The 27,303-nt window shown below is 38.1% G+C and overlaps 1 protein-coding gene across 4 annotated transcripts in view; it reads left to right on the top strand.

Moving 5' to 3' along the window:
- Positions 1–27,303, top strand: part of SNTG2 (syntrophin gamma 2) — a 228,335-nt gene that overhangs the window by 175,583 nt on the left and 25,449 nt on the right. For 3 of the 4 annotated variants that reach the window (XM_032213408.1, XM_032213409.1, XM_032213411.1), the window contains 2 exons: positions 5,960–6,076; positions 23,600–23,671. In XM_032213408.1, the coding sequence (XP_032069299.1) occupies positions 5,960–6,076; positions 23,600–23,671 (189 nt within the window). The remainder of the gene's footprint in view (positions 1–5,959; positions 6,077–23,599; positions 23,672–27,303) is intronic. The other variant, XM_032213410.1, reaches the window with a different exon arrangement.

Below are 27,303 nucleotides of genomic sequence, written 5' to 3' on the forward strand. Positions count from 1 at the left end.
AAGATTAAAGTGTTACAAACAGATATATTCCCATTTTCTTAGAATTTCATGAGGTCTGTATGGTCCGGACCTTCCCCACTCTCATGGCCTTCAGGAAAGCTGTTAAAACCTGGCTGTTCTGGCAGGCCTGGGGCTGTTGACCTTAGTGTTATAAGAACGAATGTGTGTTGTGAATTTTAAACTATTCTTTTTCTTTTCTTTTTTTTTTTCTTCCTTCTTTGTAAGCCGCCCGGAGTCCATCGGGATTGGGCGGCCTATAAATTTAATAAATTGAATTGAATTGAATTGAATTTGGAAGGTTATACATTTGATGAACTAGGCTTTTAAGACTTGCAGTCTTAATCTTGTTTATTTATATTTTCATGTTGTTGCTGCTAAACACCACGATTGCCCAACTTCTATTGTGATGCTGTGTGTTTGTATGTGTGTGTTCCTGAGAGGGATGAGTGATGAAGGCTATGAGTAGATGGCGAGAGTATATAATGCCAAAGGGTGAAGGTCATCCCCACTGACCAGCTAAAGCACGCAGGGACCTGCATAGGACAGCGACAAACGGGATAGTTGGAGGCAAGCAGTCATTTGGGAAAGCAATATTATGAAGCCATCTGTATTTTACCAAGAACATCACATTGATAGGAATCATAAATCAATCGTAAATTGATAGATGAGATAGTGCCAGTAAGGGACTCCTCCTGTCAGATGCTATTCAACATGTCATTGAGGCTCTTCCAGAATCCTAACGGTGTTTGTGATGTAGCTAAATTAAAGCCTTAGAGTGTAGTAAGCTGTGAGGGTAGCCTTGAGAATGACAATGGTCAGATAAGAGGATCTAAGTCAAAGCGGTGATGTAATTTGGCAAAACATCGCAGACTTGACCCTCCCTAGTTGTGTTTAGGATAAAGGCGGGGGGAGCAAGAAGCATGTTCAGACCGCAAGATCCTGTTACTGTAACTCTATCATAGAAGTTGTATTAGCAATCATAACTTTGGTTTACCACGAGGGAGTAAGGCAGGAACCGTGGAATGAACTAAACAAAGTTGATAAGAATGAATATGAAAAGAGAATGCTAAGATGAAGAAATTGAAGAAAGCAAACTGGATGTCAAAGTACCATTGTTACTCTCATGGCATCAGTGACAGTAAGAGAAAGCGATTCTGGGGACTTTGAGATCCTCAGGAAGAAGACTAGTATATTTATGGGAAACTATTCACTGTCATAGTTACATCCCCCAGACTTTGGGTCTTTCATTGTTCTGGAGGGACTCCTTGAGATGCAGCCTCCTTTCCTCCCCACTTAGCTTTGTATTTCTCTGATCCAGTGTTCAAGTGAAATTTTCCATTTTCTCTGGTGCGATAATGAGGGCAGGTGCTGGGATTTGCCAACACCTGTTTCCCATTTTTCCCACTGCTGCAGGCACAGTTATCTCCCCCCCCCCCCCACCGCACCCATTGATTCCCCCTCAGTGGCCACCTTAGCTAGAAATAATGCCAGTCAGGCATGGTTCCTGACCTGATAGATCGAGTGGTCCCATGGGAAACTTTATCATGTGTAAAAAAAAACCAGAGACTCTCCTTCCGTTAGATAGAGTGGAATGAGCAACTGCAAGGAAAAACACAGGGATTGGCAGGCAAAAAAGAGAAAGAGAAGCAATGCAAGCGAGAGAGCAAAAGGAAGAGCGAGAGAAGAAAAGACAGATGTGGTATCAGGATTAGAACAGGAAAGATGAGGAAGTGACAAGAGTGATATATCGAAGATAAAGTCAGTTCATTGGGTCAATAAATTAGTGATGGATTTGCTCGTAAACTAAAAAAGGAGAGTCTCCTCTACTATACCAGGAAATCCAAAACCCACCTTTGTGGATCAGCTATCAGACATGAGAGCTGATCCACTTCCCAATAAAGCAGGAGAGACAGAAAACCACATCCAATCCGCAGTTCATGGTTTGAGAGGTTGCTCAACTTGTCAAAAACCACCTACTCCTGTTCACATTAGGGAGAACAAATGATGAATATTTTTTTATAACCAGCAGGAAGTACATCAATTGCTAAACCTCAATTTGCCCAAAGTCGTACCTCTCTGAGGCAGAATAGAGCTACATATGCGGGCAGAGGATGCTGGAGTTCTCTTACGTTGCATCAAGAACTGGAGGCAGGCATGTGAATCCTGTGGTTTGGATAACTTCAAAATGAAAACATGGCTACTAAGGGAAAAAACCTATAGAAATCTTGGCGTATTTATGTCCAATATTACTTCTTCCAAGCACATTGTTAATCAATATCAGATTTAAAATACTTGATGACTAATCTCTCCTACTGTTAACTAGAATTCTTGGATTCTTGTTCCGTGGATTAACTGTTTCCAGTCCAGATAGTCTCTTATATGCAAGCAAGGACTTTCCTACTTTGCCTTTTTCCACTATAGCCTATTTTTATTTTTTCATTTATTAAATTTAGGTACCACCCATCTCACTTCCATAATAAAAAAGTTTTCATGTTCTAGTAATTCTTCCCAGAGTTTGCAGATTGACTTATTTGTTAATTGTATTCCAAATTATCCAGTGACTTCTGTGATATCTATAAGGTTATGCCAGGAAGTCTAACTTCTTCTACAAAGCACCGTAGTTGAGAGCATTCCTCTTGGGGAATTATACTGCTCTCTTTTCAAGGCATTTAATTATTCTTAATGGTGGGTGAACTCAAAATTATATTGAAGCTTCAACATGTAAACTTCTAAACAAAAGAATGGAAGCTTTTCCATTTTTTACCGGTCACAGTTTGACATAACAAAATGTGCAAAGTGTTTACATGTGTATTTATTTAGCCAATTTCTAGAATCAGTGACCCATGGACTAGGAGGATCTTTCATGTCACTTAGATACGTGACATCCAGAAGCCAGAAATAAATTATATTCTAAGATGTGGAAAAGTCTGGGGGAATTAGATTTCCCCCCAGAAATCCAACAGAAACTTGCTTCGAACCTTCAACATTTGCAGGACAAGTTTGGGAAGAGCTGGGATTTTAGACTCCTTGACATGAATATATATTTAGTGGCAATTATATATCTCTGGAATGTACTATTGATACACGTTTACATTTTAGCACCTACGGTAAGTCTTCCTCTGGCTTTGGTAGACCTGGATCTGCAGGAGACTCAAAAGCACAAAAATCCAGAATGGATATCTGTGCTTTTGATTCTGTCAGTTTCTCTTTTGCCACACAAATGACAACCAGAAGCCATAAAGAAAGAAGACTAGGCAAAACTGCAGTGGCCAATTAGAAGGCAACACAAACCCCCGTAGAAGCCCCGGGCTCAGCACCTGAGCCCCTCCTAAGACTTGAGTGCCCAGGGACCTTTTGTAAAGGTTGATGGGTCCTGTGCATAGTGCCCCCTTCTGATCAGTTCAGGCACTTGGGGTGCACTGCCCATTAGCCGACCCTAATGGATGACTATTCAGCCCTCCCTAGCTTAACTGTAACTTCTCAAGGCAACTGCCTAGTCAGCCTTGATAAAGTTCTTTTGGGCTCCTCTTCAGCTTGGTCCTTGCTGTTTTCCGTCATTTCTGAATCTTCTGCCAGGGGTCTGATAAGCAGCTTGTGTCATCCGGCTTCATAAATTTCATATCTATCAAGACCTTCTTCCTCACTAACAAAGTTATACAACAACTTCTGATAAGACTGATGCATCTACTAAACTCTGAAGCAAAGATTGTGTTAGGTTGTCAAGCAGGAGGATGTGCCTTTCAAAGAGATTCACGGCTATTTTTCATAGGGACTAAAGATTCTTTCTCTGGATGCTTCTTTCTTTTCAAGGTTGGTGTCAACCTTCATCTTGAATGAAGACATTATCATCATGGCTCATATTTTCCCCAGCCCTTCAACGCCATTGGAAATACTGTTACATTCTCTAAATACTGTTTCTGTAGTCAGGCTGTGCAACATCATTTAATTGGGACTGATATGTATTTCTGGCCTGAGAGACTCTATCTAAAGAGTGTGGTCTTTCCCCCAAATGCTTGTCCCCATGAATAGTGACGAGCTTTGCTATGAGCTGGCCAAACAGTTGTGCTTCTTTTGATCCATATCCCTTGCACAAAAATATCGACAACACCAGACACTCCTCGCTGGAGCTATGCTGATTGGCCCCAAGGACTCAGAGAGCTTTATCCAGCACTATAGACTGAATCTACATTCCGAAAGAAATTCAGGGCAGCTCCTCTGGATCACTTTATGAAAGTTGCGATTCAGTTGAATGTGTGAATCATACAGACCATAATAAAGAAGAGCTGGGCACTTTTCTATAGCCGCAGTTCCTTGGATAGTTCTCTCTAAACTCATTCAACCCACCTTCACTGTGCCTTCAGATCTGTTTTATCGATGCAGAACCGAAGGGATGTGACAGAAGCTGTGACTGTGTGTGTAGTACGGATGGAGAACATGGCTGCTCACGGGGAGACTAAAGAAAACAACCTTGATGAGAGGAGGAAGATCCATTATCAAAGCAACCCAAATTGATACATTGCTTAAGTCTAAAGGATGGGGGAGGATTACTAAAATATTGCAGACTTGAATATAAAAGAGGGAGGACGGGAAGCACAATCAGAGTTGCAAGATTATGTCGCTATAGCCAATCTAAATAAAAAATAATTTTAAATCTTCCATAGAATCTCTTTCTTGGTCTGGTCTACTTCATAATGAAGACTGCTCTCATCAACCAGTTCTGTACATTCTAAAAGATTTTTGAATTTGAATTCATATGCGTAAAGAACTTAAGTGATGGATTTGTGGCCAATTCTTCTCGGCATTGAAAACACATAATTGTCCGTGTTTTTGGGTGGGCAGCTGATTTGAAGAATATTTGACTAAAATGTCTATTGAAACTCTCAGGCATCCAAGTCTTAGTTGTCCCAAAGGTGCTTTTTCAAGAGGCAACTGGGCTTTCTGGTTTTTCTTTGAAGACATTTCACTACTCATCCAAGAAGCTTCTTCAGGATGGCGAGGAATGGAAGGCTTTATACTCCTTGCAGACAGATGGTCATTGGCATTTTTTTAGAGAGTCATTGAGGGTACCTGGAGGTTCATATGGGTTCTCAGGGTCACAAATGGGCAAATGGGCGTGGAGCCTTCTTGGGATTGTGAAAGGACTGTGTTGTAGACTGGAGACAGATGGTGTTGTATTCCTCCCCCTCTGTTGAGAGAGTCAATTTTGGCATGGAAGGCCTCTTCGACCCCTTTTTCAAACCAGCAGTCCTCTCCGTCCAAAATGTGGATTTTGCTCTCTTCAAAAGAGTGGCTTTTGTCTTTTAAATGCAGGTGGACTGCTGAATCTTGTCCTGATGAGTTTGTTTTCCCATGTTGTGCCGTACGTTTATGGAGTTATTATTTTGTTTCCCCAATGTATAGATCTGCACATGGCTCACTGCATTGTACTGCATATAGAGTGTTGCTCAGTTTGTGTCTGGGGGTGGATAAGCTTCTGCCTTAGTTATTCTTGGGTTTGAAGTGTGCACATATATTGTGTTGGCTGAATATCCAATATTCTGATTATTCCAATATTGGACAAAAATCTGTAAGATCCCATCGAATGTTCTTCATTAAAGAAATAACAAAACTAGGTCCTTGTATGTGCAAAACATACAAGCACAAGTGCCCTATCTTGGCCTCGCTTGTTCTGTAGCTACAACATATATTTCTGCTCCCAAATTTGTCTTGCTGTTCTGTGTTGTTCAGTTCCCCATAATTGTAGGACAATGCACATTCCTTAAAATTGGGGTAATTTCTTTTCTATAATGTCTACAATAACTTTAAGGTGCTGGTTCTGGGTTAAATGATCAGAACTTATGGACAACGCATATAGATCTATGCGTGAAAATCATTGACTAGATGCTCTACAGGAATCGTTTTATTTTACCCCTGGCATAATAAATTGAAATTAATTCGTAAACGTTTTTGTCCACTGAAGGTGATACATATGGGGTGGGTGAATGAGAGGCTCCAGGGAGAAGATTCCCCCCAGCTGTACACATTCAAGTTCCTGGCACTGAAAGGCTCATCGTTCTACATTTTCAGCACGCCTCCGGTAAGCAGCTATTTTTTTTTTAAGTGTGACTGTTATTGTCTTTGTCAGCTAGAAGGCTCCACTTCACTTTCCATTGGATGATGAAGCAAACTGTAATTTAGTAAAGAACATTCACAATAACTCCTTCAGACACTTTTAATCCTTCCCTCTCATGCATAAAACATTGAGATCAATGAGGACTGGATGATTGCATAGGACATTTGTTTATTTTGCACCTCAGTTTGAAGCTCCGGTGGCTGGATCCTCAGACCAACTAAAGAGTCACCAACTAATTCCATTAAACTGGAATTTGAGGCAGATATGCCAGCCTCAAAGTTAGAAGTTTTTTTTTTTAATAAGCAGGTTTTCGTACCTTTTCCTCATGAATTGCTTTGCATCTTGACAAATTCTCAAAAATACTATTAGGAAATAGAGTTGTATGTAAATCTTGCATAGATTTAAGGGACAGAACCATTTAAACAACAAGGTTCATGAAAGCTATGGCATGTTTTTTTAAAAACACAATTTCCTTAAAAAAAATACAGACTCATGACTCCCACCTGACTCCCCCCCCCCCGCACTCAATCATGGACCCGTCCACATCTTTAGGCACTATGCATCCTTGCTCTCTGGCCCCCAAACTATCAGGGGCTAATGACAATGAAAAGTTGTCAGCCCTAGTTTACAGAAAGGAAAGACAAGCTAAAATGATGAGTAAAAATATGATGAGCTGGAATAGTCCTAGTTCATTATACTTTTTAACCTAATAAATGTGTAGGGAAATATTAGACAGAAATATTTGTTACTAAGAATGTTAGGAAATTGTTGTTTGATAGATGTAATCAAAAGAAGTCTAACTCCCACACTTAAGAAATCAACATTCTCTTTTTGAATAAATAAGCAAATCATGCAAGCCATTAAATGATAAAACTAAGCTTATTCTATTATGTTTGATAATACAAAGAAGAAGCAGAAGAAGAAGGAGAATAAAGCAGAATTAGATAGATAGATAGATAGATAGATAGATAGATAGATAGAAAGAAAGAAAGAAAGATAGAAAGATAGAAAGAAAGAAAGAAAGAAAGAAAGAAAGAAAGAAAGAAAGAAAGAAAGAAAGATTATTCTTCTTTGAATCTGTGAAGAGGAAACAGAGTGTGTTATAATGGCTGCATTTGTGGAAGAGTTGGAGACCCTACTGTTAAAAAACATGATGTAAATCTAAGGAAAAACTGGTTATACATTGCAAATTAGGTAGATATTTAGTACGCTTTCACTGCATACCAGAGCTAGACTCTAAAAGAGCAAAGTAAAATACGAAGCTGCTTTAACAATCCAAAAAAGTTTCTTTACAGTTTATAGACCTTGATTTTGTACAGAGCTAGAAAACACATAAAGCCTATAATATCTTTCTGAGAATTTCCAAAAGTAGACTGAAAAATACAAGAACAAGAACCTGATCCATTTCTAGCATAAAAAAGAAAGCAAATAATATGATAATAGGATTGTGGATAACTTCACTTCTGCTGGCCAAATGTGACAACTTTTTTATTTGTTATATTGGTTTCCATTACATACAAACAAAACTAGAATCTTAGTTTGTATTCATAATATATTTTGAAGTGTAAGCGAACAGGAAGGAAAGAAAAGTTTTGGAGGAAAATCACATTTCAATTTCTAAAACAACACATTTTTTGTAATTAAGGTTATGGTAACAGTATATTTTCTTATATTTTTAAATAAAAAGCATAAAATAAAATAGGATGTTGAATAAAGTGGGGTGGAGGATTATTCCACAGTGTTTCCCTATATAAAAGGCATCCCCTTTTGTACCCGTTATCCCATGCAATTTGAGGATTTATCAGCAGGTGGCAGCACGTAGCTGTGGTTGCCTGATCTCTGAAGCTAAGCATGGTCAACCCTGTGTAATGCTTGGAAGGGGGGCAGTTGGGAAATTCCAAGACTATGAGTTGGGTAATTTAAAAAAAAAGAAACAACTCCTATCTGAAAGAAAACAAGCGCAAATCACCTTTCTACGGTTGTAAGGAAGGCTACACAATGTGTAATCACCAGGAGTTGAGGTCTAAGTCCATTTCTTACCCTGTAAGAAACACAAGGATGTATTAAGCACAAGATAAATGCTCTAGGTAGGTTATAACTGGGTTAGAAGTGCATTTGACTTATGCCGTCTATGTCAAATAAGAAGCAAATTCCATTGAAATGAACGGGGCTTTTCCTCAAAGGTTCCACACAGGTTAATGAAGCAGAAAAGTGCAAAATATATTTCTAGAATAGGTTTTTGTTATTAATGTATATATTTATGTAAATAATAATCAACTAAATTGTTCAACCGAGTCATTATTCAAAATGCAAAGGTAACCAAATTATTTAAAGGATAAGATAAGCAATATATGTAAGAAAAGCAACAATTACAGCAACACAACCCACATTTTCTTCTGGTGCCTATAATTCACTTAGCTGTTAAGCAGAGACACTAAGGAGGTAAACAGTTTTTGTCAATTGATCTTGCTGGGGATGAATTGGAGATTTTCCATCCTGTCCTACGGCAGAATGAACATTATCAGGAACAGTCACCCAGCATACATGTTTCAAATGCACCCTAGTATTTCCAGCAACAGATGAAAAAGTTCATATTTTGATATTCCCCCTCCCCCAAATCAAATAACTGCAAGGAAAACATTCAGAGAATACAGAATAGATAATTCAAGTGCTAGGAACCAAAAAGAATGTAGAGATAGCTAGGTGTTCTTTTTTTAACATTTTTAAAATGAAATTTCCTGTTTATATATTGAAATTATAAGTTTCGATCCAGGAGTATGTTTCTATAACATCTTTAGGAAGATTTAGCCAGTGCATTTTTTATACATACATTTTCACAATTTGTCTTCACCAAACACTTGCTATGTTTTGCAGACATCTGACAAGATCCACTGATATATTGCTAACTAATTAAAAGGTAGGACAATGTGCTATTCAAGGCATTATAATTACAGTTATCCTGCAGAGTCTTCAAATCCTGTGTGTTAGAGGGGGGGGGGGGTTAAGAAGGAAATCTGAACTATGAGCTTCCACTTGGCAAGATTAAAGCATGAAGAGAAAACCTAGAAGCTCTTACAGTATGGATTTTAGTCTAAGGCTTCAGTTCACTGAAGAAACAACTGTTTCTCTATATATTGATCACAACTCAGCAGTCTTTCTTTTTTGGTACAACTTCATATCACAGCAGTGACCTACAAATCAGCATTTAGGCTGCTGAGTCCTTTTGTGCTGTAAGACCTGTGACGGAGGAAGCTTTTCTTCTGGAGTGGCTGAAGCTCTTCATGCTTCCTGTGGGATGCTAGAATCCCAGGACCACAGTCATAAATAGTAGAGATGATAAATTAAATATTGGAATTTTTTTCTCTCCAGAAATCATATTATTCATGAACAGTTAATGTAATGCCAGATGTAGAGTCTGCCTATATGGGAGTGTACTTATAAATAAGTTCAGCAAATAGGATGAGTCAGTCAACATTTTAAAGAATAAACTATGAAGAGAAAACAGTCAGAACCGTTAAGTATCCAATATCTACTGGGGCACTAAAAGGAGAACCATTTTTCAATATTTAATATAGTCACTGAAAAAATAAATTCACCTGGTATCTTATTTTTAGTGTGTAACCAGCATAGCTACAGCGGCAATAGAAAGATTTTGACCTCTTGAGCACAATTACACACTTTATTGCTTTCTGAATTCATGGTTTATAGTTCTTTCTCCATTGTTAGCAGTCTGTAGAGACAATGAAAATACCATGAAGGCCAAAATTTGAGGCCCAATACTGAAAGCTGACAGAAGAAGTCTTCACTGGAATTTTTCATTGCTTTCAAAATATTTATTCATTTTGCAGTGACCTTCTCTTAGTAATGCCATTATAGTAGATTGTATCAGAATAGCTTGACCAAAGAGTGAATCACTGTTTTAAATGAAAAGGAAAAAAAAAGGGATTAAAATCAGCAATTTAGTTCTACACTCTATCAGATTGAATATTTACTTTTTAGTGAATATAAATGATTGCACCTTTCAAGTTTCTATTATATGTGCTTTCTGTTTACTAAGCAAGCATTAACATGGTAATAGAATTCCTAAAGCATTTGTTTTATGATCAGAAATATACAACCTGCTTCTAACTAATAAGGCTGTTGTGCTACAATAATTGAAAACATACTTTATTATATATAAATGTGTGTATGTGTATATATGTATGTATTTATGTGTGTGTGTGTATGTATGTATGTATGTATGTGTATACATACATACATACATACATACATACATACATACATACATATATATATATATATATATATATATATATATATATATATATGTTATATTTATGCTGATAAATAAATATTTAGCTCTCATCAGCTAGCCATACCCAAGTTTGGGAATCGAACCTGTGCTCCATTGCCTCCCAGGCAGGGAGTTAACCATTTGAGCTACAGAGAACGACTCCTTATCAGCCAGCCAGGGTGGGAGGTATATACTTAAAGTCACAACCCCTGGTATGCCCAAATATGGGAGGAAGGTCACACTTCCACTCTCTGTCATTAGGCTCGTCACAAGAGACCATCCAGACAGAAACCCAATATTTTTTACTGTTGCCTTTTTCTTACATTTGTTATATTTGTGCTGATAAATAAATAAAGGGAGACTAGTATAGATCTATTTCAAGCTATTTAGGGTATGGCTAGCTGATGAGAGCTAAATAGCTTGAAATAGATCTATACTAGTCTCCCTTTATTTATTTATCAGCACAAATATAACAAATATATATATATATAATTTGTGCTCTACATATATATATGTATGTATGTATGTATGTATGTATGTATGTATGTATGTATGTAGGTCTCTAGTTATTCGGGTTTTCTCCCGCGTAAAATATATATATATGATTTTCACAGGTGTAGGTATGCTGGTCTTGTTGTATTCGGGTCTTTTCCCGTGTAAGATTGAGATGGTCTTGGCAACAATTCGGCAGGGTCTCACTCGCCCTCTTCAGGCTGGTGTTTTTGGCTTAAAGAGTTGTCAGAGCTGCCGTCTTTCTATAAATCTTGGTGGGGGTGCGTGGCTGGTTTTGTTTCAGTAAGTGGAATGATTGGTTGTGTGGTTGTATCATGATTGGTACCAAGACAATCTCAATTGCCAAGATTGCCAATCTTTGCTAAGACAATCTCAATCTTACACAGGAAAAGACCTGAATAGATCAGTGTGTGTGTGTGTGTGTGTGTGTGTGTGTGTGTGTGTGTGTGTGTACACCCACAAAAATCTCAGAAAACATATATGAATACAGCATTCTCAAATAAGCCATCTCCCACCTCAAACAATGTTATGTCATATCAATGCAACCACACTACTTTTCAGTGATGTCCATTTACATATTGAACTACCAGAGGATTCCAGTGTCTGTAAGGATGAAGATTTATTCAAAGAGAGTATAGAAGAGAGTAAGTGAGCATTGACAATAGTGATGTGAAGGTGAGTTGTCCTGTGGCCTGATGGCCACAGTAAGATGGCTGCAGTGAGTTGTCCTCTGGTGAATTGTCCTAACAGCACCTGACCATGATTAAGAACTTCTCAAGTCCATATTTTCATCAGGCCCTTAGATTTTATAGGATAGGCAAATAGAAAATACCATTATGAACTTCTTCTGATATTGTTAGCTGCTGAAGATGGTAAATAATAAAAACAATTGAAGCAGGAAACCCACAAATACCATTTCAGACAAACGGTCGTCCAGGCTCTTTTTATAAAAACCTCCAGTAATGAAATACCCACAACTTCTGAAGGCAACCCATTCCACAGAATATGTGCTCTAACTGTCAGAAAATGTCTCCTTTTTTCTAGGTAGGGCTTCTCTTTGATTAATTCCCATCCATTGCTTCTAGTCCGGCCTTCAGATGCATTAGAAAATAGTGGCGGCCCCTCAAGTACTGGAAGATTGCTATCTTGTCATCCAATTCCTGCAACCGTTCTTCCTATGTTTTAGCACCCAGTCCCTAATCATCTTTGTTGCTCCTCTCTGTCTCAACCAGAACTGGTTGCAATATTCCTAGTGTGGTCTTACCAGAGTATTATAAAGTGGTGCTAACACTTCACCTGATCTTGATTCAGTCCCTCTATATTAATGCAGCTTAGGTGTCTGTTGGCTTTTTTTGGCAGCTGCAGCTCACTCTTGGATCCGTTTCTGACGGCAGGGGATTCTGGGAAGTGGAACGCAGGCAGAGGAGAAAGGCTTGAGCTGGGCTGGGTGGGCAGCCTCCACATGAAGTACTCCATGTTGCATCCTGCAAATGATATCCGTGCTCTCAAATATCAAAGGAGGGGAAACCTCTTCTCATGTACAGATATTTTTTTTAAGACTGAGTTATATTTTTAAAAAGAATTATTTTTGTGGAATGGTTTGATATCTCTAATAAATATTAAAGGGGCTCTTCTTGCGAGATTAGCGTGTTCAAGAATTCAGAATTACAGGGACAAAGCAGAAACTCAGCCCTGACAGATGTGATGGGCTAAAGCAGTCAGTCTATTATTTAAGAACTGCATGAAGATTTCACTAAAAACAGTCAACAGAAAAGAAAGACTTTGATCATAATGGAAACTTTCAAACAAAATTGACGTATCAGAAAGGTTTAATCAATTTCCTTGGGTTACAGTCTTGGTTAGATGCTTTAGTCCCTTATCCCAAAAAAATCTGTTCTTTTAAGAGTGAGCTCACAGAAGCTGCCATAACATTGATATAAATTACTTTTGTAGAGTATGATCAAAAGGTTATGTTAATTTTTCCTTTGTGAAAGGAGTAGTGCTTGCTCTAGATTGTATAAACAAAATCAGTAATGGTGCACCATTTCTTAAAGACTATGGAAACCAAACAATATATTTCTAATTAGGAACACTTATGATTCTTTCTGCAGATATATGCATACATATTGATACATGCTTATGCATCCGTGCATTTATAAATGCATGCTTTCAACTGTTTAAATAGAACTAACAGTGTCTGAACTCAGTTTCAGGCCCCAACGTGAAAATACTAGCTATGAGAAAAACAGACCTGTTATTCTTTTCACTGAAATTGTGGTCCTGCACAGGCCAAGGTCTGAAGTAACTGTCTTCAGACGCAATCTGAAAAAATAACAAGCAGCATTGTGGGTAGCTGAGAGACTCTGTGTTCTGAGATTCAGAAATAATATAGCATAGCACACTTGTACACCCAAATATTTACTTATATCATGCTTTCCTCCTATTATCCCCACAACAACAACCCTAAGGTCAGTTGGACTGAGAGAAAGTGACTGGCCCAAATTCACCCAGCTGATTTTTGTGGTTGAAGTGAGACTTGAACTCACGGTCTCCCACTTTCTAGCCTTAACCACGACACCAAAGTCTCTCTCTTTATATTCTTCTAATCAGATCCCAGTCAATAACCCTGCCCTCTGTAAAGTAACTTTCAGTGTTTGGATCACTTTGTCTTCAATTCTGATCTCATACTCATGTTACACACAGATCCTCCTAGTACGGAATTAATGATGTGAAACAGAGTAAAACAAGGCTGGAAGTAATAAAATTCAAAGGCTTTTTAAAGCAAAAGTGAGTACAAATGTTGAGGCAAAACATGACTTTTCTGTAAGATCTTTTGAAGCTGAGGTGCTACTAATTAGGCAGCGTTAAGGAAAGCTCTACATCAAATATATTGCTATGCTTTCAAAATTACTTTCAGAGAAGGAATAAAATAGAGTCATGTTGAAAAGATTGGTGGAGACACCATCTATAGAATAGTGGGTGGATTTTATGTTCTTAGATAAAAAGCATAAACTTCAGGACTGAACTTCAGTTGGGAAGCCAAAGTCTGGGATCTCTTCATACATAAATATAAATGTATTTGCTTCTAATAAGGCAAAGAAATTGCATGAAGAAAGGTTATTTTTTATTATTCAATAATTTCCTTTACCTTTAGAATATGACATTGTATCAGTGGCTGGACTAAGAGCAGCATCAAGGCCCTGATAATAGTAGTATAAGAACCTAAATATCAGATTTATGGAAGTAGGGCGTCTACCACACTAGACTGGATGCAAGATGCAGATTATGCAGAAAGGCTTCAGAGACATCCAAGGCGTAACACTTACACGAGTGTAAGACCCAAGCAGGAACAGCGTACTATGAACAGCACAACCAAAGAGCTGACATTGTATACAGGAACACACGCACAGTGTATGGGCTACATGGGAGATTCCACAGAAGATTACTAAGAACAACAAGACTAAGATCCTTTGGGACTTCCAGATCCAGCCAATCAGCCAGACATTCTGGTAGGAGCAAGGACCAGAAGACAGCAGTCGTGAAAGCAACATAAGGTGACAGTAACGGAAGGATGGAGGATGAGAATAAGGGCCTGAAGGAGAAGCAGGAGAGGACGTGGAAAATAAAGGCCAAAGTGGTCCCAGGGGTGGTAGAAGCAGTTGGGGCGATGACTCCGAAACCAGAAAAATGACTCCAACACCTCCCAAGAGCAACCTCAGAGCTCTCGGTCCAGAAGAGCGCATGGTTAGGAAGAGGTAAAATACTTTGCGGAACCCTCAAACTCCCAGGCCTCTGGTAGAGAGATCGAGAGGCATAGAATCCTGACCATTTATCTGGTCCTGTGTGCTGCTTATTGAATGTTGGCTGCCGGAGAGCACGTATTCTAGACCACTTCCTTTCTTTCAAGGCTTTTGATTGTACCTTTCAAATGGTGCATGTGTGAATTTTATCATTTTGTCTGTTGATGGCTGATGTGTCAGAATGCCTCAGGAACTCACAGAAATCAGGAACTAACTAGCATTTTAGATTTGGTTTGCTCTAAAATGTGACACTTTCCTAGTTGAAATAATTTTGAATTTGTCAGTGGGTAGAGAGATTGACAAATTTTCATCATGTCTTCTAATGGCCAGTTGTTATTCAGGGATGTATCTTATCAATCTAGTAATTAATAGTATAATATCAAAAACGATAGGTTTTGGCAGGAAAGGAAGCAGTGATTTTAAAATTTCTATAAAACAAGACAGGTGGAATATTTTCCTTATCTCCCTATTTCTCAGATAAAAAGGAACTAGCTGAAGGCAACTGCGTGTCTTTAAATTTTGAACAGGTGGTTGAATTAAAGGGATCCAAGTTCACTTAAACGAATCGTGAAGATTTCTAAGGCAAAGATGCTCTTCTTGCTGACCTTCAGTGTCAAATGTGGAGTTTTGCTACAATGAAGGGAATTGAAACAGTCCAAAATCATTTCATATATTAGATTGTAGGAACATCAAGAGTTTCCTCAGCACATACCATCAGAGCTGAACTCAGATTGCCCATTGAGGTGCCCATTAGAGGCCCACTCTTTTATTCGGTTTAATTACTGGGTCAGGTTAACTCAAATAATTGGAGATACGTTTTCTCCTATTTGCTTACAAGAGCAGATGGTTTAAAAAAAAACCTTGACAAGTCCTAGCTGCATAATTTTCTCCAAACAGACCCTGCCAGATGCTCTAAGGTGCAGGGCTTTCACTGAACCTATTGTTAATATATAGTTTCAGTTGAAGTATATTAGATGCTAAAGGACAGATGTACATAGAAGTTATGTTGGTTATGAAAGCAATGAAATGGCTAGCTAGAATTAAATGCAATAGAAGGGACTATTTGCAGCTCAGGATTGAACCGTGGGGGCCTCGGTGCTCTCTGAGCTTGGTTATTTTCTTGCAGACAATTCATGTACACATCACTTGTGTACAAAGATAAAGAAAACCCCACTCCCTTCTAGCACTGATGATGGTGGGTAGTGGATACTTGGGTGTTGAAACATCTGCAAGGTAACATCGAAGCTCAGAGAGCACCAAGGACCTCCCAAGAATTAAATCCCAATTTCAAGAAGAAAAGTGTTTGTCCTTTCAATAAAGATCATGTCATCTTTTGACTCATGTCTGATTTGAGCAAATGTGTAAAAGAATGCAAAAAGGCAGATTCCCAATCATCCCATTGCAAGATAGAGGTCTGAATTTGCAGACCAGGTGAGATAAAACATCTGCTGCATCAGCCACCAGAATCCTGGTTGTAAGCTAAATATAGGGATGGTTAATTATTTTTGTTCCTTGATGATGTGAGGAATTGAAATGTTAAAAATACATTTAATTTCCTCTTAAAGGTACCAACTTGTTTGTGGCACAATGGATTGCTTTCTTTGCAGTTAGGGCAGCCGAGTTCAAGGGAAAAGGGAATCTGCCCAACATGCCAATTACATAATCCTGAATGTTGTAAGAATTTGATTTGGAGCAAGTTGTTATTCTATTTAGTTGACTGATTTAAAGAATTAAGTCATAGCTTAAAATGCTTGAGACCTACATGTTAATGTTTATTATTTATAAGTTTTAGAACATTTAATAATATTTTGTTTTAAAATACAGTATATATGAATGTATATATGAATGTATTTAAAATATATGAATGCGTTGTTACCCTATTATTTAGGAAACAATTTGCTTGCTGGCCAGTCTTCCATTGGCTTCTCCTGTGTCCTGGCTATTGCAGTCCTTGTATTGTTCACGATAGAGGACCATTTTGGGTCCTTTTCTGGTTCTTTCCAAGGGTGGTTTTCTTTTTAGGGATTTCATTGGTTCGTCTGCAACAGTGGCCAGTGCAAAAGCATTTTAATAGTCCATTGGTTGTTTCAAAGAAGTTTTTGATATATAGGAAAGTTATCATTTTAATAGGTTTTGATGGCTGCGTTACGAAAGGTTGTGTGCTAATAAAGTTCCATCAGTATCGATTGCCTTGGAAAAGGCGATTTTGGGGCACTGCGGTTTGACTGAACAATGTTCTTATGCAGCTCCCCTTGTCTTGTTTTGGTACTGAAGCTCTTGGTTACCATGGGTTATTTTCCAATATATTTGGGTTTGTTACCTGCCATTGTTTTCCTCTGCTGATGACGATATCAGGGAGCTGCGGGTTCTTGTCTTCTTCTCTTGTGAATTTTATTCCTATGAAGGAAAAAACTCCCCCCCCCGACACACACACACACACACACACACAAAGAGGGAAACAGCTAGAAATGAATTAGAGTGGGCAGCTGTGGATGGTACCTCGGCTACTCCAGGCCCAGATCTAACTTGGAAGCCAGAATCCAAGGGTCGAACTAGGAAGGAAGCGTCCCTCTAATCTGCGCAATGGTGATATAAACTTCAGCTGTTGCTGTAGGTCGGGGATGTCAAACTCAATTCCATTGAGGGCCGCAGGTGGCTGGGGTGGAGGTGGCCAGCTTGATGTCATTTGTGTCAAGGGCACCTGTGGTGGCCAAGTGCCGACTTCCCTCAGCCCCTCCCTCCCTTTCATGATCATCTTCCTTCCTTTTCTTCTTTTTCCTTCCCTCCTCATTCTCCTTTCTTCTTCCTTCCTCTCTTTCCTTATTTTTCTTTCCTTGCTCTCTTCCCATCTTTCCTTCTTTTTCTTTGTCTTTGTCCCTTTCTCTTTCCCTGCCCCTTCTTGCATGCTCAAATGCTAAAGGGGAAACATTTAGCCTTTTGGTTTGTTTTTGGTTTGTTTTGCTAGCCCTCTGCCAGGGAAAACGGAGGTGGTGGGCCCACACATGGCTGCCCTGGCCCTGTTTTTGGCTGCAATGGCCTCCTCCAGCCCTTTGCCAGTAAAGATGCGCGGCCCCCAAGCTCTGTTTTCACTGGCAGAGACACCCACGGGCCAGTCCTTTTTTCCAGGGAGCCCCATTGGCCAGATCTAAACACCCCCCCCCATGTGCCTTGAGTTTGACATCCCTGCTGTAGGTGATATTTCCACCTGCCCTTCCTATTGAGTATTTCTTTAATTATTCCAATTTATAAATTAGGAGATGAATCATCACAGTATGTTTGGTGATTTGATTGTTGCCAAGGCACATCAGATCACTCGCAACAAAAAACTATTGTAACAACCATTTACAACTAATTCAGGCCATGTGCAAAATTACCTTTCAGTTCAGAATTAAACAATATAAATAACCAAAATAAGCACCTTTATTAAACTCCCTGACTAGCAACGTTTACAATTTGACTCTAAACTCTCATATGTTTATTCAGAACTAAGTCCCGCATGAATCCAATAAAATGTTAATGTTAAGCTTTCAGTTTGGTATAAGCTTATCTGTAAATGAAACCATTGGAACTCAAGAGTGCTTCTGTGTAAGTGGGTGGCAGAATTCAAAGTGTTTTAGGAATGCAATTTTCACATTATTTTCTTTACACTTGATTCATGTTCTGACTGTGATGCAAATGTAATTAAAAATTCAGATGCGGAAAGTTGTAAATCTGTAATTTGCTCAGACTAAATTGGCAAAAGGTGTTTAAGCAATGAAGTTGGCTGATGATAAACAGCAACCTAATGTTTCCTACTTTGACTTTTTCTCAAAACCAGTGGGGAAATTAAATTAATTCCTCTAGTTGCAGGTTTAACAATTCTAATGAGCTGCCTTTAAAAATCAATTTATATATTTATATCAGCTTTGAAAAAATATTATTGCTAATTTCAGATAGTGCTTTCTTCTACAGCTTTAATGTAACCTTGCTTATGTTTTGAATTGTTCACCCATCAATCAACCTACTAAAATGGAATGTCACTTGTATATTAATTATAAAAGCTCACAGGTTTAGTAATATCAGTTTCTGTTCTGCCTTTGTAAGAAGTTAAAATTATGGTATTTCTTATAAATGGGACTGAACACGACCCTATAGGATTAAACAACTTTTCAAGAATTAAGTAGATATAGTCTTTGCAATTATTTTGCAACCATGATTGCTCAAGAGGCTAATTAGGGTTTGAAAATTAAGTTTTATGCTTTTGTCTTGTTGCCAGTAAAAGACTTTAATACTATTGACCTCTAGACTCTGTCGTGTTAAATAAAACAGTGAATTGAGAATGTTCTCAATAAGCTATTACCAGGCATTTCCCACTTCTAATTCATTTTAATTATGTTTACTTTTAGAAGATTTTAAATTTGATAGTAATGGAAAAACTCTGGGAGGTTTGTTTTATAGTCAAGTCTGACTGGTTTGCAAATAATACATTAACAAGGTAAAGAATACGGCGTTCAAGCCGTATTAAGATAAATAAAAAATGATACAAGCTGATAAAGATATGGAAGAGATAGTAATAATTCTTAAAACAGAACAGATAGATTACTCTTAAGAGCTCAAAATATAAAAGAGAATAAAGAGAAAGATCTCCCAAAAGTGGTGAAAAAAATTACGGATAGGTGTTCTAGAGATCCAACAGCAAGAGATAGGGGTTGAGGCTGATGAAATATTTAGTTTAAATAAACATGATGTAAGGAGATACAAGATCCCAAGGAAGAAACATGAAAGATTTACCAAAAAGTCAATAAGAGTTGAAATTCTAAAAGAGATGATGGATTGATATATAATACTTCTTGGCTATTTTATTAATAGTTAGAAAAAAGATAGAAAGTAGAAATTTGAAAATAATATTATGTATACTGATATATAATAGAATATATCATAGCTACAATGTATACACAAATTTTAGAAGTTGAAAGATTATGATTCTGTCTATTATTATCATTAGTATTGTGTATAAAGTATATTGACCCAGACAATACACCAGTGGTTCCCAAAGTGGGCGGTACCGCTCCCTGGGTCAGTGGGATGACTTAGGGAGGCGATAAGAGGCAAGGGGGGTGGCACGGGGGTGCTAAGAGGCAAGGGAGGTGGCAGAGGAGTGCTGGAGGTGGCCCCCTCACAGGGCACAATTCTGCCTGGGGCTCTGTTGGCTGCCAGTCAGCTGAGCACTTCCGGCAGAGGTGAAATTCAGTCTAACATCCCAAAGACAGGAAGGATTTTTTGCTCGCCCGCTCGCTCAGGAGGAATACAAGCATGCCAGGCTAGGGGGGGTAAAGGGGGGGCAGAGAAAGAAGAGAAGAGCCTTTTACCTGCATTTCTCCTCTGATATGACTCTGCGTGTGCTGTGCATGGAGAAGAGATGCGGGACTGAACGAGGCTGTCCTTGGGTCTGCATTTCAGGGATTGGGAATTGGCGCTGCATTACTCAGCGAGTCCGATGTCACTGCACAAGAGCGCTCGCCTGCCTGCCTGCCTGCCTGCCCTGCCCTGCCTGCCTGCCTGCCTCTCTCTTGCTTTTATAAATGGCTTTACTTCCGACTCCCTTTCTGGGGCTGCACTGTGAGCCGCCTCCACAGGGATTGTACCTGTGCAATGGAGCCACACACACCCAATCCCTCTTGCACCCGCTCCACATGGATGCGCCACTCTCACCGGCCTCTACCTCTCCCACCTTAGAAATGCAACATGGGTAAACATGTGGCGGGGGGGAGAGAGAGAGGCTAGCCCTCCTCTGCCTCCTCGCTCCATTCGTAGAGGTGGCCTTAAAAAGCGAGGAGCGGGAGGAAGGGCACTTGGGGTGGTTTCTCAAAGTTTGAGTTGCAAAGTAATCTCATTGAAGGTTGAAATATAGGGGAGATTGTGGAAGAGGGATAAGCATCTCCAACATATACTGTTTTTAAAAAAGTAAATAAAAAGTGATTTAATTACTCTCAAATGGAGTCAAAACTGCAGGGTTTTTTTTTTAATAAAGTGCCCTTCCTATCTTGATATTTATGCACAGTGAGACCTTTGTCACAGATAAACCTGGATAACGGCATCACTCTTATGTTGTGTGAGTATAAATGAGCTGCAAGGCTTGTATTTTGCCGTAGTATCATCTACAGCTCCATAAGTACTGCTAGACTAGGGTTCTGACCAGCTGCTGGGCACCCATATATTGAGGAATACGGAAAGCCTGATCACGTGGGGCAGTTTAATGAGCATTTCTGAAATGGCGGATACCTCAGAACAAAGTTCTTCTTCCTTCTCTACCCCCACCCCCCACCCTGTTATTTTGAAAAAACAAAAGGCAGCCGTGTGTGTGTGTGTGTGAATGATCAGGCATGTACTGTATTACACAGAGTTTACTGAACAGTGAAGTAGTTACTAAATTTTACTGAGTTTACTAATTTACTACTTACTAAGGTTCTTGATTAATGACTATCAGACTATCAGAAAACCTGGTATCACTGATCATGTTCAACAATTTTGTTGAATTAACATTAACTAAAAAGGTTTTTAAATTGGATTTTGAATAAATTGTTACAGTTTTGAATTTTACTGTTACTATCTTCCTTCTGTCGTGCAAACCACCCAGTCACATGACCCCACCAAGCCACGCCCACAGAACCGGTAGTAAAAAAAATTGAATTCCACCGTTGGGTGGGGGGGCACTGAGGATCAGTTTGTAGCACCAAGGGGGCGGTGGACTGAAAAGGTTTGGGAACCACTGCAATGCACAGTTCACTAAGCACTTATGAATGTTAAAGAAAAAATTATAAAAGAATTATTTTAAAAAATTTAAAAAAGAAACACTGAAAGTATTTGCATTTGGACACATCATAAACTATAATTCTGGAATCAGAAATGGAGAATTATTGCTTTATTGAATCTGCATTCTTACTTGGAAATCCCATTGTATTCAGAAGAGCTTATTCTCGAGTGTTCCAGATTGGGAGACTTACATTTTCCTAGTTTCTTGTTGATTAGAAATACACAGACACACACACATACACACACACACAGACAAAGGCAAACCCACAAACATTATTGCATAGTGCCTTGTATAGAATTCTGTAGCTTGGAAGAGATTGACAGACTTCAGGGGCAAAATATTGCATATACTGTCAATTTTACTTTTTTTTCTCCACTGTATTATGAATGTTTTCTCACTTGAGATCTTATCAACGGTGTGAATGTTGACCATAATAACTAATACAAATTTCATTATGTCATTCATATTTTGTAGTACTGTTTTTATAATACTTAGAATATGCTTTAGCCTTGATCATCTTTAAATGAGTATGCAAATAAAAATGATCCTAAATGTACTAGGTGGCATATTCTTTAAATCTTTATTGCCTAGATATAAAAAAGAAAATTAATATACGTTAACGCCACCTCTGTTACCCAAAACTGGGAGGGAAAAACATGTTCTACCAATCTATAATTCAGTGCAAAAACGGATCAACTTGAAGGAATGACATACAAGGACTCTTCCTGCTTTCATCGGGATGGCAAAATCTGAAGAGCAGCCCAAAGCTTTAGGGTCACACGTGCAGCATTGGAATACATGTATGAAAGGCTTAGGTTGCAATAACGCAAACCCAGTGTGACCCACCCTCAACCCCTCCCCCGCCAGATGCCCCTGAATTGAAGGCCTTCCATGACTTTCCCCCAAATTAGATTATAGAAATCATTTTGGTTTCAGTTATTTGATAGTGGCTCATTCTACATTTAAAAAAACCTCTAATAATAACAGCACTGGAGCAACGAAACTAATTATCTTTTGGCTGTTGTAACCACGATGAAAGAAATTGAAATCTGAATAAATATGGTATTATCAGAAACACAGCACATATTCAACAAAAATGCAGGGCTTATGGAATGAAACTAGTATAAAACTATGACACAAGATTGGGGCAGTGCTAGAAATCTCTATAACAATTAGAGAAGGCAACTACTTTATCAATGCCTTGATTGCTCAAAATGTTTAATATACTATGAGCATATGGAGAGTATCCTCAAATATATTTCTCTATTTTCTGTTAGTTACGTAGCATATGCTGAATCTTTCCCTCCCTGTTGCTGTTTTTCCAGAAAATAATCTGTGGAACCATATTGCTATCCCAGTGTCAAAGCAAACGCAGCTAGTTCAGTTTAGCATCTTCTACGTGAAAGTTTTCTTGGCAACTCAAACAGTTTTACAAAAAAGAAAAATGGGATATATGCGTAAATAATACATAAGGCCCAGATTTTCCACTTTATCTCTATATTTGTGTCCTTCCCATATTATGATGGAATACAATTAATATTACCCCAGGATAAATAATATGTATGGGATTATACAGCCACAGATTCCCTGATTCTTTTTAAAACAAAAGAGTACAGTACACGTGGAAGGGTTGTTTTGTTTTTAATTTATAGATTAATATTTTTTTAAAAAAAAGAAGGAATGAAAAAGTGAACAAACAAGTGAAAATGGAAAAAGAATAATTACACAGAGATATAATACAGTATCAGTGAGTGCACAAAGGGATTGTTGAGATTGTACATATAGTGCTCAGTATATATCGATGCAAAAATAGTCATTAAAAAACAAAACATGAAGAATTTGAATTTCTAGCTAAGTGCCAAAATCTCCATTATTTGTCATTTAAAAAGAAAAAAAAACTATTAAAACTTTAAAAAGACTAGTTTCTAACTTCATGTTGATCACTTTGAAAGAAGTGCATTTAGCCTTCAGCTAAATGTAAAGTTTAACAATTTTTCAAAGAAATGAAAAACTAAATAATAGCAGGATAATTTTTGTTCAGCAAAAAAAGTATGAAACTGTAATAACATTTTCTTTTGGCTGTACAGGTAAGCACATTAGACTGGATACGAGCTGAAAAAACCTATAACCTCTGTGAGGTTCTATTTAAAATTCACAAGGTAGGTAAGTTATGAATAACAAAATATTCTATATAAAAGATTATGTTCATTATTTACTGAATCAGACCTAGTCAGAATAAATTTAGCCAATAGCAACAGTGAATTATGATGGTTTTGTATAATGCGAAAGTGACATTGCCCTTTACTATTGCTTTCATCTGGTGGTTTCGTCCCCAGCTCTCTCCTAGAAAAATGTTTCATGCAAAATTTCTCACTGTTGATGATATTTCCAGGGAAAATGGTCTCATGTAGACTGAAGAAGGGACAATAGTTGCTAATCAGAATAAACAGGATAAATTTACCAGTAAAAAAGACAGAAATTTTCTGAATTGCCTCATTGGTAACTCATGTGATAATTTGAGTTATGGAAGAGCCGAGGTGGCGCAGTGGTTAACTGCAGCACTGCAGGCTACTTCAGCTGACTGCAGTTCTGCAGTTCGGCGGTTCAAATCTCACCGGCTCAAGGTTGACTCAGCCTTCCATCCTTCCGAGGTGGGTAAAATGAGGACCCGGATTGTTGTTGGGGGCAATATGCTGACTCTGTAAACCCCTTAGAGAGGGCTGAAAGCCCTATGAAGCGGTATATAAGTCGAACTGCTATTGCTATTGCTATATTGCTGATTTAACCATTGCATGGTCTATGGATTGCTTTGGATTTTATGTTCCATGGTCATATCTGCTTTTTATTTTAATTTAGATTCTTATTTTGTTGAAATTATGCATATATATAATGTGTTACCATTAAAAACAAACCTAGAGTAGGAATCTTTTTGCCACAATACTTAAATTAACTTCATAAAGTGATATGTGAAAATGCCAGGCTGATCAGGAATGGGAGGAAATTAGGAATGTGTAAAATGTTTCAAGTCTGAAATGCTTTAAATGCATAATTCTCCAATTTGATTTCAAAACTGCTATTTCTGATCTCACTAAAAGTGAAAACTAATGAAAATAGTATTTTAAGCTCAAAACACTTTTTTAAAAAGCTCAAACTTTCCTGGAAAGTTCATAAGAATATCAGGATTCTTATGATAAAGCCACAACAGCTTTTACAATTGGAACATGGCATTTTGAACTGGAACATTTCAAATAAAGTGTTTTGAACAGCATTAAAATATTACAAAATCCACACTGAGGCAACAAATTTATGCAATAATTGCAAACGCTTTTCATCAAGCCTTGTTATGAAAACTCCAGAAAAAAAGGAGGAAAATCAATAATTATTTTGTCCTTCTTTGGATGGATGTAACTTAATAATATTACAACTAATATCACCTAGCTTGCATGACAGACTTTTAAAATAAATTATCTAAGGCTGTAAAACAGTTAATATCAACAATACTGTCAGCACTCCTTCATTGGATAATCAGGAAAGAAGACCACGAGACTCCATTGATAGAAATCAAGTGTACTTTTACTAATTATAAATGATCAGAAGCGTAGCAAAGCGAAGACTGATTATTTAGGCGCGAAAGCAAATGATATGTAGAATAACCCATTCCCCACCCCTTGGCATCCCAGTCACAGTCCAATCATAATTCTCCCAAGTGTCAGGTGCGAGATAACTTCGAAAGGCATCACCAAGATGGAATGTCGGTGCCGTTGGCCTTGGCGGGAAACCTCCTCCGCATGCACAGTAAGACGGGCAGTAGAAACCCCAGAATCTTCCTCCAGCACAACAATCAGCCCCCTCCCAAATACCATGCCCCCCCCTCCCCGTTTCAATGGCAGCCGAAGCAGCAGCAAAGCAGAGGCTGACAAATACATCTGCTCCTCCATTCTGTTCTTTTTTCTGGATTTCTTTAACAGCCTGATGAAAACCTCCTGGAAACTTAAAAAAATACAAACATTTTGTAACTGTTTGCTGACCTTTTAGATTTTAAATTTATAAAGGGATAAATGAAAATTAAACTTTATACTTGAGTGTATTAACAATTCCTCTTCTGAGCTGCTTCCTCATGAATGCTTCAGAGGCCGTTAGATGAGTTGACCTCTTTGAAAAACATACATAATTTTCCATATTGTTTCATGCTTCCTGACTTACCTACTTATGACTGGCTTACTTATTTTGGCAAAGTTAATTTTAATAACAACCCAGTAAAAGCAAATTCTAACACTGAATGTTATTTTGGTGAGTGAAGAAAAAAATGGAAATAAATTGCTCAGGATTCAGTACTTTGTGTTTCTGACATTTTAATAAATGAATACTGAATGTCAGTCTTCATGAATACATTACCTGAAATACAAAAGCGTCAGTGTGCAACTCTAGCCTCTGTTCTGTTAACATTTCAGTATAAATGATAATAAAGGAAACTTAGAGCAAATCAATTAAGTTGGGGTAAATGTGGTTTTCAAGAAAGATTCAGGTTTCTCCATTACAAATTCAAAGGTTCCATTTACTCTTTTAAGCTGCTTTTTGTTCTGAGTGAGAAGCTGATGTGTCCTCCACAGACCAACGTTTGATTGAATTCCTGGGGGACCCTGAATATCTCCAACTATCCCGCCCCCCATCTCTTTGCAGGCAATTGTAGAGGCTCTCTGGCTGTAGAATTTCTCATTGGCATATATTGGTTCAACAATATATAGTATGGTTTCCCATTTCTCTACCAGTCATGAATTTGCAGTGCACTAAACCTCTGAGAATCTCCTCCCCATAATTCTCCTGCTCACTGCTAAAGGTGAAGGGTCCTTGAAGCGTTGGTTGACTCCTGGTGTCTTCATGGACACATTCAAACAGCTTTCTAGGCAACAGTACAAAAGTTGTTTGGATGGCTTTTTTCTGAGATTTTATTTTCACTTCTTAGTCTAGCTGACATCCCTGTGAGTCTTGAATCCAGCTATTACTAGTTTTTAACTCAGCCAGCTAATGGCACCTATTCTACTAAATCCACTGATGGTTTATCTTTATTAAATTGGCATGTCTTATCATTAGTACCTTCATATGAATATATCATGGCTAATCGTTCTTTTCTCTGTCCCATGACTCTCTCCCCAAATAATAATTTGAAGCTCTCCTATGTACAAAGTAGAATGTATTCAGATCCTTTATATTTAATATAATATAGTATGTAATTCAGAAACATATATAAGGGGATCAGTACATCTGAAGAATCAACAACACTGCAAATATATCTTTCCAAATATATTCCAGTCACTAAGTATCTTGAGGGAGAAATTATGGCGTATGGCCACCTAAATTTTGCTGAATTTATTAATTTGAGTGGCCCCAACGTAGTCAGTGGTGAGGAATGCTGCAAACATTCATTGTTAGCAACATTTCCAGACTAATAGATTCTTTACTGCATCATAACTTTACTAGTGTCTTAAAACCAGTGAATAGTAAAAGTTATTTCTGCTACTGGGGTTTGCTGCTCATTATCATATATTGTTAAGCATCATTCTGACAATCTTTATCATTAAGTGTCATCAAGATTGGTCAACTTGTAATATTTATTTCATTTCTATTTATAATGTTTCATAAATCCCTCTTTTTCACCATTCCTAAGGCCTTAACTTAGCGTGCATATGTTTCATGAAACGGGGCCTGGAAGGAGGAATGATTCTCTTTTCTGTCCTGTTTCCAAAAGCAGGGCACTTTAAAACTGAAGAAGTGAAAATACTGGAAATATAGC

This window comes from Thamnophis elegans, chromosome 3, assembly GCF_009769535.1.
Source record: "Thamnophis elegans isolate rThaEle1 chromosome 3, rThaEle1.pri, whole genome shotgun sequence".
NCBI classification, from domain to species: Eukaryota; Metazoa; Chordata; class Lepidosauria; order Squamata; family Colubridae; genus Thamnophis; species Thamnophis elegans.